Raw genomic sequence first — 15,522 nt, forward strand, 5'->3', positions numbered from 1 at the left:
AACTCTCCTCAGTAATTTTTATATAGTGTTCTGCGAATAAAATTAAGGTCTTTGGGCTTGGGAAACAAGTATTTTTACCCATGTATCTATCTTTCAACCCATATATTTATTTCTTAAATGATATGAGACAAGATATAAAAGATCTTTGAATATGAGAATTCATTTTTATGTGGTTTGTGTGTATATGTGTGTGTGTGTGTGAGATATGTGTTATCTGCAAGTGTGCACCCATATGTGTGCATCTGTGCTCATGTAAGCGAAAGGTTAAAGTGAAGTATCTTTTGGCTTTGCTCTCTGAATCTCTCACTGAACTGTCTGTAGCTCACTGACTTAGCTAGGCTTGTTAGCCAGCATGCCCTAAAGGTCCTGCTATCATCGTTTAGCACTGAGGTTTCAGGGACACGTTGTACCACCTAGTTCTTATGTAAGTACTAGGGATTTGAATTGATGTCATTGACAGGCGCTTTGCTCATAGACCAGTCTCCATAGCCACAGACATGGGAATTTTAACCACTATACCAAGAATTTAAAACATCTTCATATTTCTTCAGAACATTTAAACCATCCTCAAATCAAAACATTTTGTTTTGGGTCAACAAACAATGGAATATGATTAGATTCAGTTGTGAAAACATGCAGAAATTTTAGTACATTTCTTGTTAGTTTCCAAGCTTGACTTTCTTACAAAATTTAAATATTAGTACCAGAAAATTGAACAATCATTTTTGTAGCCAGTGCTCTGCATTCGTATTGACAAATAATGTCTCTATACACACCCACATATGTCCAAGTCTCAAGCTTTTTTCAACCAGTTTAGAGAGTTTTCCAGTCTTTAATGTTCACCATTTATTTTAACACAGCATCTATTATGATATCTTTTGTCTATGTACTGGATTGTCAGAGTGTTTCTACCACACCAGTAAGCATGTATCCTGCTAACTTTTTAGCCCAGTATAACACCAAAGCTAAGTATAGTGCGAACACAAGTAAAAACCATGTAGCACTTATTAACAAATTGCACCAAATGTCATCATATGTCTCCATCTTCATTGTCTATTAACATCCATTCCTTAATATTCCTTAATATTTTTAAACATGCTATGAATTTGAATCCTCTCAAAGATTTTTAGAAGGAAAAATATGATAACGTGTGTATGTGTGTGTGTGTGTGTGTGTGTGTGTTAACAAATGAAGAAAAAAGTCACAAATCTCAAAGAGCAAAGCAGTGTACATGTGAAGTTGATGCATGGAAAGGGAAGAAAGAAATGAGGTAATTATATTACAATCTCAAAAATTATCTTAAAAAGGAAGTGAGAAAAATACTGTCATGTTTCTAGGTTAAACACTTTCTGTAACTACTAATGCCAGCTCTCAATTAAACAAAGATTTCTTCACAGTAATTTGGCTCAAGAGACATCCCCCACCCCCAAAAAATACACAAGTAATGAAAGTGTGTTTTCAATTTATCAAACTAGAAAAAGTGCAAAGATCCTATCAAATAGGTTTGTCTGCATGCTTGACTCTGATTGGTACTAACATAGTACATCACACAGCAGAAGCCAGCAATCCTGTAGATCCTCTAGAGGAGGTGAAGTCTTCATTTTAATACCATCTGGAGTTATAGACTGTCTCTTAGTAAATAGAACTTTTATGTCCTGTAAAAATAAAACACATAAGTTATCGTTTGTGATTTCCATTTGTGAGAGTCAGTATGACTAACGAGTACTCACTTCCAGTTCTCTCTGTGGGAGAAGAGTTTTATTTTGTATAAAGATCCTGAGAAATTAAAATCAATTGTATCTTCTTCAGCAAATCCTTTAAAAGTCAATTTCCTTGGTCTCTGCTATGAATATCTTTTCTGAAGCTGTGTTTATTAAAGTTTCTATTTTAGCTATGTTTCAAATAAAGTTGTTTCTTTTTCTTTCTCCTTCCAATTGCAGTGTGGAGACAATCAACGATGGAAACTTCCACATTGTGGAGCTACTGACCCTGGACTCCAGTCTTTCCCTCTCTGTGGATGGAGGAAGCCCTAAAATCATCACCAATTTGTCAAAACAATCTACTCTAAATTTTGACTCTCCACTTTATGTAGGAGGTAAACTTCCTTCCAAATACAGTGGTCTTCCAATTCTGTGCTTCTCATTGTAGATCAGATCTGAAGTTACTGGTGCCCCGTGCCATGTTTGTTGACACTAATCTGTCACTGTAATTAGCCAATAAGCATAAAACAGGAATAGAGGGAACTGTCTGTTAAGGAACTATTTGGTCATCCTGGTTCTGGGTCTAAATCAGTGTATCTCCAGGTCAGTGAAGGATATTAGTGCTTGATCTATGATATGCTACCTTGGTAATTTTTATATAGTGTTGTTAATTGTATATCTGCCTACGGAAGCCAGAAAATTGCTTAGAGATCAAGTTGGAAACTGAAAATAAGATTGAAGAAACAACTCAAGTGTATAAAATGCTCAAGAACCTAGATAAATAGGCAGAACCCATGTAAAATAACAGGCACTGTAGTATGCTATTATATGTGGTATAATCCCAGTTCTGAGGAGGTTCACAAACACACCCCTAGAGTTACTGATTCCTAGGGATCTGTTTGTCTACCTAGCCTACTCCATGAGATCTAGGACAATAAGAGAACCTGTTTCAAAAGAAAAGGTGCAGGTATCCTCAAAAAGGACACCAGAAGTTTTATTCTAGCCTCTACACACACACAAGCACATGTGTATTCATGCACCTGAACACACACACACATGCGTGCGTACCCACATACACAATGATAAATCAAGTATGGTGCAAAGTCGGGAGGAGTCTGCAACCCACTTCTCTTATGGAGGCAAACCGTATCAGCTCAGCCCAAAGTTGCCATACTCATATTTCTGATTCAAATCTACCAGTGCTTATGGGACGTCTACTGTAGCCTGAGAACCAAGTTCATGGATGATTAATGTCACAAAGCTGAAAAATAAATGTCCATGTTGACCCCAGAGACATAAAGCATGAAGGCTCATATTCAAATCACTGATGTGTTTGTACAAGTAAATTATTGCAGATTGACTATACTCAGCAACATGACTCACCTTGCTGTTTCACAGGAATTACCTGTGTGAGTATTATGAGACTCTTTTGTAATTAGATCTTTGAAAACTTCTACAGAATCTGTTCTGATTATATTCATCCCTCCTTCTACCTCTTCGAATTCCCCCTTGCCTAGCTACCTGTGTAGATTTCCCAGCTAAATCTGTCATCTTGTTTTCAGTATTTTTATTGTTTATTGAGAAATTTCACATCATGAACCCCATGCACTCTCACTTTCTAGTTCTCCCAGATGCCCACCCACCCACCTTCTGGACCTTTTTGTTTATTTTGTTTTATTGTTTGTTTTTTTCTTTTTCTTCTGTGTCTTTAAAAACAAAAACAAATAAAAACAAACAAAACAACAACCACAAAAACAAGACCTGCCTGTACTGCCTATAATATAAATGTGTGGCCTTCTACCAGAGCTTGCTCAACTTACAGGGAGTGTTACTGTTAATACTACCCTCTCCCGGTTGTTAATTTGTCAAGAGCCCCTAGGCTATAGGTGGGACTTTGCACCACCTTCCCTCTCCAATCTAGGGTTGGCTCTGGCTTAACCTTTTGTTTTCACCTATTCCCCAGTTAACAGAGTTGTCTTGTAATGTATAAAGCCAATCCTGAGTGTTAACAATGGCATAATGGGATGAGTTGTATTTGTTAAGCTTTATATAACTAACATAGTGCTTCCTTCCCCCTCCCCCCCCCCCCAGTAATGCAGTAATGTTCTTATTTATATGGCACTGCTTTTAGCAGCTTAGCCTTTTGTCTTTAGAGAAATTTGAAAGTAAAACTAGAAGGTAAACATGATTTTCTCTATTTCATAGTCCCAAAGGGACAGCCTCAAAAAGTTTAAGAAACTTTTCCAGGTGTGGCAACCTAAATTGTGGTAGGTAGGCATTTTGTCTGAGTCCTGGGTTTTCTACCCCAAAGCTGCGTACACTGCCATTTCACTTTTTAACAAAGATCAGAAAACAAAATGGCTTCAGCTTTTCTTTACTTCTGAATCTGTCCTTGACTTGCATTTATGGTGCTTTTATTCACAAATATTTCAGTTGATCTTTTTAGACCCTTTTACAATAGGGTACTCAATTTAAAAATCCAGATGAAATCGTTTAAGATGGAACATTATTTTTAAAAGGGAAAAACATTTAAACTCCCAAATCAAAAGTGCTAATCCTTCTGAGGCTAGAGGTTTTGGAAGAATCCTGAAGCACCTCTGCATGTTCAACCCTATGGGAAACCTTCTCAGTCTCAGCCATAACTCCCAAAGAATACACTGAGCCCAGTTGCCTTCCTTCCCAGATTGTGGTCTCTGGGGTGGTTGAGATTTTAAAATACAAGGAGCCCATAAGACCACAGCCTGACTGTCACATGGCAGAGGCAAATGGAACTGAGTCAACAAAAGGGAAGCAAAGTTAAGCCTAGTTAAAACCATAACTGTCCCAAGGAGCACTGTACTAGACGTCCTAGACCTTGGTTCATTGCAGAAGCATTCTCTGGAAATGCAAACTGGTGGTGCAGCTATATGTGTTCTTGCATCATTGACTATTCATCTTATTGTTTTCATGTAAGACAAACCAGAAAAATTGTCATGGTTTTCCATATAACAATTCAACCAGAACACTTATTGCTTAACTGTCAGAGGGAAGTAAGACACAGATATAGTTGTCTAGGCACATTTTACAAAACTTGTGTCACCTTTGGGCAAAAGATTTTAATGATAATCTACCCATTACACTCATTTTAAAACATAGACTGTGAAGGCTTTTTTAAAAAATCCACTTACTAAGTTATTTACTGAGTGATTGGTGGATTAATTTACTTCCAACTAAAGTTCAGGAAAGCCATAAAAAACAAAATCTTGAATTACCATATATGGGAGGCAATATTCATCTGTACTCCAAGCACTCAGGAGACTGAAGCAATGATATTTATGATTCCAGGACATCTTCAGCTGTGCAGTAAATTAGTGTTTCAAAGGAAAGAAATACGGATCTACTTCTGTTATCAGCTAAGAACTAGCACTTGAACCAAATATATAAAGATCTGACCCAAACTAGTTCTTGGTTAGAGGGATAATTCAGGCTAGAACATGTGGTTGGTACATGAGGTGTTTGGGTCAATCCCTAGGTCCAAAAATTAATCAAGAAAAGGTCTTGATTTTATGTGCTATTGAAAATTGAGTCTGTGCATGGGATGTAGAGCTGTTGTTTTATGCATTATTTTTAACATCGAAAATGCACCCTCTGTAGATGTAAGCTTTGGGACTAAGTGACACAAGTCTACTCGTTGCTTCTCATTGCTGAGGGACTTTGCCAATCTCAATTTAATCTTAATGTGTGCTCATATAAACATACCTCCACCAAAATGAGCTATTAAAATTGCATTGGAAGAAGTTCGGTTTTAACTGTTTTAAGAAAGTCATTAAATTCCACATGTTTGTGACGGATGAACCTGATTTAGAAAGACTTAGACTTACTCCACAGGAGAGAATTTTCTGTTTCTGGTACTCCACAGGAAATGGTCAATTGTGTGTCTTGATCTTGATGTAGTAACAAGTTCTCCAAGGCCAGATATATGCCAGGTAAATGCCTTTATTGATAGAATTTTAAAATTAAAGACAAACAATCTGGTGTCTCTTCCAGAGTGACCAAGGGGCCTCCTGTATTACATTCACCTGTGTTACTTGTCGCCATTTAGAATTCCACACCTGTCCTTTTCCACGTAAGATCAGTATCTCAGGATGGGGAGAGACAGGAAACTGTTCTTTTATCATACATTTTTGATAGGACTTGGGTATGAGAAGCTGACAAGCAACTAATCTGCTCTTATCTTCTTGGAAGAGATAAGGCAACTGAGACCCAGAGCCGGAAAGTGACTGGCCAGGGTAGATTCTGGTAGTAACTTTTCTCATTGCAGTGATAGTAAACAAACAAACAACCCTAAGGGAGGGAGGGTCTATTCTATCTTATGGCTTGAGAGCACAGTCTGTCTTAGCAGGGAAGAAGTGAGAGCCTGAGGCAGCTGCTCACATTGTAGCAGTCAGTAAGCATTTAACCTAAGATCCAAGTCCAGGGTTCTGCAACACCCACATTTAAAATATGTTTTTGGAATATACACTGAGATGTATTTGCCTGTGAGAAATATTTAGCTTTTGGGCATGAGTGTGAGGAATTATGTTTATTAAGTTACTTGATGTGGGAAGACCCATTGTAATAAGAGTGGCTTTCTTCCCTGGATGGGGATCCAGGACTCTAACATGGATAAAGTGAGCTGAGCACTAACTCAGCCTTACAATTGTGCATGTGATGTGACCAGCTGCTTCAACCTGCTGTGCTCTTAACTTTGTTGCCAAGACGAATACTCTCGAATTGGAGGTTGAACTAACCCTTTCTCTCTCAACTTCCTTTTTACAACAGTGTCAGGAAAAGAAACTCAGATCCACAGCAATTCTAAATCATGTCAACTTGATAATGAAGTTTAACCATGAAACACTCAACCAGTATTAGAGACTTGACCTCTAGACTAGTGGCCTTGTATGCTTCTGTGCCTGATTCAGAGCCTGCTAAGACTAGAGTAGGGCTGTTGCCTAGGGAAGGGAATGGTGGCACTAAGCAAGGACCATAGAAGGCAATGTTCCTCTAGAAAGTGAAGTCCAGCCTATAAGCAGTGAAGTCTGCCCAGCCTATAAGCCCCATCTATAAGCCCAAGCAGTAACTCTGAGAGCCAGCACAGTTGAAGCATGAGCTCTGGGGGGGGTTGGAGGGATATAAGTCATTGGCTCAGAGGCTTCCAACTCCTTGCTTTCTCCTTACCCAATGTCCTATAAGGTCCTCTGTGTAAAGTGCTGTCAGGGAACTATTTCAGGGTCTGGATCAGACCATGGAAAAATTCCTCAGCTTTGCCAAAATAGTAGTTACAAGATAATAGTCACTTCTGGTATACATGTGCCCCAAGACTGCAAATACTGTTTGTGATGGAACTTACTCTGTATTGTTTTTAATTTTCTAACATGAGAGTTTTAATATAAGTAGCAAGAAAAAAAACATGGTAGGAATGAGGTGCTATCCTGATAAGAAGCAAACATGAACTTAAGGTGACCAGTAAATTCCTAAGTTAGAATTTGGCAGGGATGCAGTGGGTTACTGTGCGCCCCAGCTCTCTCTGTCTGTCTCTCGGACTCATAGTAGACGGATCCCGGGTTCCTGCATTAAGCTGGTTATGCAGTCAGGAAAATGCTGACCTGGGTGACATGGGACCTGTGGCTCAAGCTCTTTAGGATCTGTCCTTTAACTTAATTAGAGAAAGAATTAATCAGAGAGTTATAAACTGTCGCTTCTCAGTGTTCATGGTGTCTGATTTAGACCCATAGGGAAAGGATCAATAACGTTGACATCTAGTTTTTACTTTGAGTAGACCTTCTTGAAGGTTATATATTTATATATATTATATATATTGAAGTTTTTTTGAAACAAATTTATATGTTAAAAACTGACCACCAATAAACTAGGTTTATTTTAGTTAAAAGTTAGAATAACTTACTACATCAAAACAATATGCCCAAGTCTTTTTTTTTTACCTTATCTGAGCACACATATCCCGATTTAATAAAGATGGGCTTATGAATCTCAATATTTCTCAGTAGCAAATGACTAAGGAACATATCCAGTCTCTTTCACTGACATGCTGTCTCTCCCTAGGCATGCCTGGAAAAAATAACGTGGCATCGCTGCGCCAAGCCCCTGGACAAAACGGCACCAGCTTCCACGGCTGTATCCGGAACCTTTACATTAACAGTGAGCTGCAGGACTTCCGGAAAGTACCTATGCAAACCGGAATTCTGCCTGGCTGTGAGCCATGCCACAAGAAAGTATGTGCCCACGGCACATGCCAGCCCAGCAGCCAATCAGGCTTCACCTGTGAATGTGAGGAAGGGTGGATGGGGCCCCTCTGTGACCAGAGAACCAATGATCCCTGCCTCGGAAACAAGTGAGTTCCAGTTGCTTGGTACTGAGTACATATGCTAGATTCTCGAAGGCAAGAGTTGGGCGGGATGGGACATGGAGGAGAAGTCAGCACGTTAGCATTCTGCTCTTTGTATTCAGACATGAGTTTGCCTAACCACCATACCTCTGATCATATCAACGGTGTTCACATTCCTCTGTTTCTCCTTCCCTGAAGATGTGTACATGGGACCTGCTTGCCCATCAATGCCTTCTCCTACAGCTGTAAGTGCCTGGAGGGCCATGGGGGTGTCCTCTGTGATGAAGAAGAAGATCTGTTTAGCCCCTGCCAGATGATCAAATGCAAGCATGGGAAGTGCAGGCTCTCTGGACTCGGGCAGCCCTATTGTGAATGCAGCAGTGGATTCACAGGGGACAGCTGTGATAGAGGTAAGCTAAGTACCTCCTTTTCTGCACAGAACAGAGGGACCTGCTTATCCCTGGTGAAAGAGATAGACGAGCAGAGCGAGGAATCACTTGCACTTTGTGTAGATTGTCACTACTATTGCTGATTTTCAAGTGTTGTGCAAAAAAACACCATAAGGTTTTCCATGGCTATCAGACATCTTATCACAACTTGATTTGCTGTGGAAAGTCTCCTTTTCTCTTCTTCAGGGAACAGCTACCCGACTCACCTTAAGCCTCCATCTGACCCACATACACTATTAATCTAACTTTGGGCACAGAGACGGTGGAGGTGGTAAATCTGCTCTTGTTTGAGTACAAAATCATCTTTGGTCATAGAATGGACTGATTTATCACAGTAAATTATGCAGGTGAGAGGGATAGAAACAGCCAGAGGCTTCAGACCACCTCTCCCGGCTTTGTTTCCAAGATCAGAACTTGCCTGGCCTCCAGCTGGCACCAACTTTGGTGCATCAGACAAATAAGATGAACGTGCCTGCGGAAGCTTTTAACAGATGTCTCTTTTTTTTTGAACTACATGCTAGCATAATTTATGAAGTTAGTGGAATGTTACTTGTATTAAGTAACATATTGGATAATATTAAATTCTAGGTCTAATAAATTAAATTGCATTCTCTCTGAAACTGCTCCCCGTGGTAAACAAAACCAGCTGTTAGTCCTGTAAAAAAACAGAAGATGTGTATTATTTCTCCTTTTTTGTAATAAAGGAAAAGATTTAGGAATCCAATTTTCTTGTCAGAACAAACATGTTGTATTTATTGTCTACATATATAGCATTCACTCTGATGGAAATAGGGACCTAAAAGATACACTTTACAAGGAAGAGTAGGTCATGCCATCAGCCCATAATATGGATCACAAGCATCACAGTAAAAATAACATTTACAAACTGGAAGGGAGGACAGTGACCACCGAATGAAGATCTTGACTTTCAGTTACTCTATGGAACTTAGTGTCTGTCCTTTAAAATGCGCTTATGTCCTTGTTCTTTTCTAGAAATTTCTTGTCGAGGGGAACGGATAAGGGATTATTACCAGAAGCAGCAGGGTTATGCTGCCTGTCAAACAACCAAGAAAGTATCTCGCTTGGAATGCAGAGGCGGGTGTGCTGGGGGGCAGTGCTGTGGACCTCTGAGAAGCAAGAGGCGGAAATACTCTTTCGAATGCACAGATGGATCCTCATTTGTGGACGAGGTTGAGAAGGTGGTGAAGTGCGGCTGCGCAAGATGTGCCTCCTAAGCGCGTCTCGAGAAGCTTCTGTCTTCGGCGAAGGTTGTACACTTCTTGACCATGTTGGACTAATTCATGCTTCATAATGGAAATATTTGAAATATATTGTAAAATACAGAACAGACTTATTTTTATTATGATAGTAAAGACTTGTCTGCATTTGGAAAAAAAAATAATAAAAGACACGCTCTACTAAAGCTTCCCCTACACTGGAGAAGTGTGAAGAAAAGCCACACTTGGAGGCATTAGTGCAGCGGTCGGGACCATTGCAACACGGAGCCATCTTTGGAACATGCTAAAACTTAGCAGAAGCACATATACAAGAGCCTGCCATGGGACTGTATGCTCATATGCGCTTGCCCAGAGCATCAAACCCATGACTCCCTTCACATCGGTTCCCAAGGACACATCATCGAGCACAAGTGTGTGAATGAGACTGTGAGGTAGATGAATGGAAATCCAGAATCTGTAGATAGATCCAAGGGATGAGATATATTTTGTGCAAGATCTAAAGTGTCCTGACATCTGGGTTTCATTCGGAGAGAGATGAGTGTGGAGTGCTGCGATGTATTTTATTGTCTTTGGCAATGACAGCACATAAGCAGAAACAGCACACGAAAGTGTTTAGCTACCAGTTTCCAGTATTAAATTTTTTGTAATATAAATGACAAAGGAGATAATAAAGAACCAATAGATTATTGATAAATAAAAAAATTAGTAATATGAATTTTTGTTTCTATGAGTCCTAAATAGCCCTATACAGTATTCATTTTCAATGAGGAATATTTATTGTATTAAAGTACATTTTACTTAACGATTTAGATCATCATTTTGGACTGTTTCTCGATGCTTTAATATATATTAATTTATAATTATCCTGATATTTTTGTACATTTTCAAACTTTAAAAAAAAATCAGGATTTTTTTTGGCAATAGTACTAACATAGGATGTTATTTTGTTATCTCTGGATAAGTATATGTTCTTCTGTTGGCTGACCTTGATATCTGACCACTGATGTCACTGAACTGTGGCCTCCTTCAGGACACTTGCAGACGCCTTGCAAAATCTCAGAGTAGAAACAGCAAGTGCATCCATCTGCCACATGTCCTCACAGGAAGAAGGAACTCATCTGTAGCAATGGCCAGTAAGAAGTAGATGTTTTACAAATTAATTAATAAATATTTCCTTGCCATGCTTTGGGGGAGGGTGGGAGAAGAAAGACTGTTATGTCAAAAATTGTAATTTCTCTCCAAACAATAAAATTCCTTTATTACCTTACTGCTCCCACGTTAACCTGTTTGCTGCTAAATTACAATGTAGAGTTGATAATGATTTATAGTGGGCTGTGCTCTTCTTTCATTAAAATCCCAGGGTCCCCTGTGAAGATGCAGATGTTGCTAAACACACACACACACACACACACACTTTTAACAATGAAAATTAGATGTACGTGTATAATTTCACTATGCTTTTTCTTTCTCCAGACTAGTATCAGTTACACTACTGTTTGTAAATTGAAAGATATCTACTTCACTAACAGTTTGGCCATTTCCTTAGAAGTTGCAGGTGCTCCCTATGAACTGGAGACAGTGACATGAAAAGAACAGGAAAGGCAAGCTATACCTTTATGTGGCCAAAAATTGTTTTGAAATTAATATATTGTCACATCTAAAGGCTTCATAAAAGAGATAGGTAGAATAACATATTCTTTGCCAGGACAAATGCATATTAAATTAAATTATCCCACCAAAAAGAAGTATAAGACGAAATAGAACTAACACAGAGGGTCTTCTTTGAGTCTCACTGCCTTACCTTGAACCAGCAATCCAAAACTGGCAACCACTCAGATCAAAGAAGAGTCATTGTCAGGGCAGAATATTAATACTTGGTTTCCACTATATGAGTGATTTTTCTCTTTTAAGACAATTGTGCACACACACACACACACACATATACAGATATATACTCCATCTTCCAGGTGTGAACATACAGTCATTTATTCATTCTTGTTGAAGATGACTACTTCAGTTGTATTATATAAATATTAAATAACCATAATAAAACATTCATGTGTTCCTATGGGTTGCTTCTTTTAACAGAGGTATTGAATCATTCATTAAGCAAAGACTCATCTGCAAATACACCAAGATCTCCACTTGATATCCCTGATAAGCACGAAACTTAATGGCTAGTGTTTGTGGATTGCTTACTGCACAGCAAGAGCTATGCTGTAAGTTTTATAGGTAAACTTGCCATCTCTATAAATGAATGGAATTCCTATGTCTCCTAGTTTAATCAGGTACACAAGGCTGGAAATTAAAAGAGCTGGACTTAGTATTAGGCAGTTTATACCACTGTATTTGCTGGTAATATAGACAGCAGTGTAGTCACAAATTGACTCTACTTGGTGATTACTAAGCCTTGAAACCTTATTTTCAGCACTATTGATCTTGAATATTTAGGTAATCTTACTACAGATTGGACTTTTTGCTTCTGTTTTAAATTTTTAAAAAGGTACCATAATGGTTTTCACATGACATATTTTTAGTCTTCCTGATTAGAATGTCACAAAATAAAGCTCTATTTCTCTGACATTTGAGCAGAGTTAATTTTGCAGGGGTCACACTTGACTTGTCTTCTAGTCGTGAGCTTTTAATGGAGAAAATCCCACAGCCAGATAATTATTAGCAAATCACATAAATTAAAGGCAATTGTTCATGTGAAAAACTGCTTCTCACTTATAAGCCAGTGACATAGCACTCTTTTAGACAAAAAAAGAATTCCAGAGCTTTTGTGACAGAATTTGATTTCTAAAAATAGAAAATGTTAAGGATTACATACATTAACATTAACGTACATTTGAAACCTGAAAGATGAAGTTCTTAAGCATCCATGGCCAATTACTTTTAATCCCCACATAAGTGAAACCGCATCAGGAAACTGGACTTGCAATCAGTTGAAGAGTGTGATCACTAAATAACCACCTCAATCTATGACTTGCTCTGCCCACAGACTGAAATTGTTTCTCTGCAGTAACCGAGCAACCCTTGCTTTGGAATTACCCAGAGCATTTTCTTTTATGGATGATATGCTTTGTCAGCAACATTTCCTTCAGGAGAAATGATTAAAAGACTTGAAATCAATTCAGGACATAAAGATCTTGAACTTTATGCTGTCATCTGCCTCCTCTACTGACCATTATTTCTAAAGTGATGTCTGTAAAAGTATATAAGCTATAAAAAGTATATGAAGCTTTATGTAAGGTATTACATAAAGTAGAGAAAGCTATAAAAACATAGAAGCTATTTTCCTTCTTCATCTTCTTTGTGTACTCACAAGTCATTTAACAGATGATTTCTGTTTCGTGTCTTCTATCAATTACAAGCAAAGATGGCAGCTATTTCATGTAGTACAGATAAAGCAGACCATTTCTCCCATATTATAGCTTATGCTTCATGGAGATCAGACTGAAGCTAGACTGGGTAACTGTGCTGGCAAGTTTTATGTCAACTTGACAGAAGCTGAAGTAACTTATACAAATAAAGACTCTCAATTGAGAAAATGCTCCCACAATATTGCCCTGTGGGCAAGCCTATGGTGTGTTTTCTTGGTTTTTGATTGATATGGGAAGATCCAGATCACTTTTTGCAGTACCACCTCAGGACTGATGGTCCTGGGTACTATAAGAATGCAGAATGAGAAATCCATGGGGAAGCAAGCTAGTAACCAGACAGCTTTCACAGCGTCTGCTTCAGTCCCTGCCTCCAAATTCCTTCCCTGTCTTCCTCTGAAGATGATCTGTGAAAGATAAGGAAGTACAAGTACGAGCTAAGTAAACTCTTTCTACTCCAGTTGCTTTTGATCATGGTGATTTATCACATCAATAGCAGGCTAACCAAGACAGTAACAGATGCTACACAAAGGATCAAACTGACTTATACTATCAGACTGTGCTGCACCTTTAAGGAAACCATGGTACACTAGGAAAAGTACAGCTCAGTTATGAGTGTTGCTTGTTTGATACAGTACTTACTTAGTAAGCATAAAACCAGTGAGTTTGAACCCCATGCTCTACCTTGCTTCCAATTATATGAAGAAAACAAAAGGGATATAAAGAAAGGGTTTATTTCACTTTGCAGATGCTAGTCCAGCACAGAGGGAAGCCAAAGCAGGAATGTAAACAAGAACCCAAAGGCAGGAACACAAAAGCAGAATCACATAACACTGCTTACTGCCTTGCTCTTTTATACAAGGTAGGACCACCTGCTGGGGGAGTACTGCCTGAACTACAATGGGACTTCAGACATCAACTACTAATAGTGACCTACAGACTTTCCTACAGGCCCATCTTCAGGAAGCGTTGTTCAACTGAAGTTCTCTCTTACCAGATGACTCTCACCTGTGTCAAGTTGATAAAAATCAAATGCGCATTTTCATCATGTGATTTAAAAAAAAAAAAAAAACACTCTTGGTGATACAAACCTGTCATTACAGCTCTCCATCACCATAAGCAGGATGATTGGAAGTTCAAGGTCAGTCTTGACTATAGGAACTTTCAGTCACATAAGTGACATTTCACCATGAAGTGGAATGGTTCTCTGAGACAATCACTTTAGACTGTGTCACGAGGATAAAGCAGAAGGGAGAATGGAAGTGGTGAAAGTTTGTGTGTAGATTGGAGCAGGTTATCCAAGGAAAGCAGCCTGGTGATAAATCTATGAGGGAAGGAACTTAGTGTTGTCAAGGAAGCGAAGGAATCTGGTAGGTCTTACATGAGACGTGCATTGGTTCTACATGTGTACAATCCAATGGTGCCTATTTACTGGGTTTCTTAACGTTCAGCATGCTTTCTACTATTGAGTGCCTGTTAGCAGTGGGTTTTTCCAAATGGCAAATGAAAGATATTTCCCATTGAAGATAATGGCTAATTACCCATGCAAATGCAGCTTTCTGCAATTTCCAAAAGAAATTCTGCTGAAAAGAGTATCTGATAACATTAAAATCTAAGAATAATATTATTCTGCAAATCTCACAGCTGAAAGGCCAGTGTTGCTGGACTGAAATAGCTGCTGATAAATCGGAGCTGAAATGCATTCTTCCTTTCTGATCATACCAAGGCCAGACACTTAGGAAATAAATCAAATAGAAACCTAGCAGAAAATTTCTATACATTAAAAAGTGTTAATGAAAATCTAGACTTTAGTTAAATCATAGTGATTGCATTGAGCTGAAAATATCTTGGGAAAGGTCAAAGATGATGACTTAGAAAACCCAGGCTTTTATCTTGCAGCCTACTGTCCAGTCTATTGAATAAAACTATAAATCCCTCTGGAGCATGGGAAAGTATCTTTAATTTTCACTATTTAGAGAAGGAGACCTAACTGTTTTATTCAGCTATACCAGATTACTCACAAAGAAGTACTATAATCTCTCTAAAGCTATTCTTATGGTGACAAATGACAAAAAAGAATATTTAAAAGCAAATCAATTGTGGACTATGGGATGTTGACATAGGAAGAAGCAAAAGCGTTCCCTATTCAGGTTGTAGTTGTAGCCAAGAAAATGGGTGCACTAAATCAGAAACCCATCAGGAAGCACACTTGAGCAGAAGAGTAGCATCTGATTTCAAATGATGCTTATGTTTTCAGAGGGAAATTTTCATCCCAGAAGGAGAGGAAAATGGGGAAATTCTAACACAAGCAGACATGACTAGTTAGTCATGTGTTAAGGACAACAGAAGATGATCAGAGGAAAGACTAGAAAATATGATGGGATCATAGGT

The 15,522-nt window shown here is 38.6% G+C and overlaps 1 protein-coding gene across 10 annotated transcripts in view; it reads left to right on the forward strand.

The window, feature by feature from the left end:
• Positions 1-11,018, forward strand: part of Slit2 (slit guidance ligand 2) — a 311,165-nt gene extending 300,147 nt beyond the window's left edge. For all 10 annotated transcript variants that reach the window (XM_076938473.1, XM_076938477.1, XM_076938475.1 and 7 more), the window contains 4 exons: positions 1,941-2,095; positions 7,782-8,070; positions 8,263-8,474; positions 9,507-11,018. In XM_076938473.1, coding sequence (XP_076794588.1) covers positions 1,941-2,095; positions 7,782-8,070; positions 8,263-8,474; positions 9,507-9,748 — 898 coding nt within the window. In that variant the 3' untranslated portion in view covers positions 9,749-11,018. The remainder of the gene's footprint in view (positions 1-1,940; positions 2,096-7,781; positions 8,071-8,262; positions 8,475-9,506) is intronic.
• Positions 11,019-15,522: the final 4,504 nt, after the last annotated feature.

The sequence above is a fragment of the Arvicanthis niloticus genome, chromosome 7 (genome assembly GCF_011762505.2).
Source record: "Arvicanthis niloticus isolate mArvNil1 chromosome 7, mArvNil1.pat.X, whole genome shotgun sequence".
Taxonomy (NCBI): Eukaryota; Metazoa; Chordata; class Mammalia; order Rodentia; family Muridae; genus Arvicanthis; species Arvicanthis niloticus.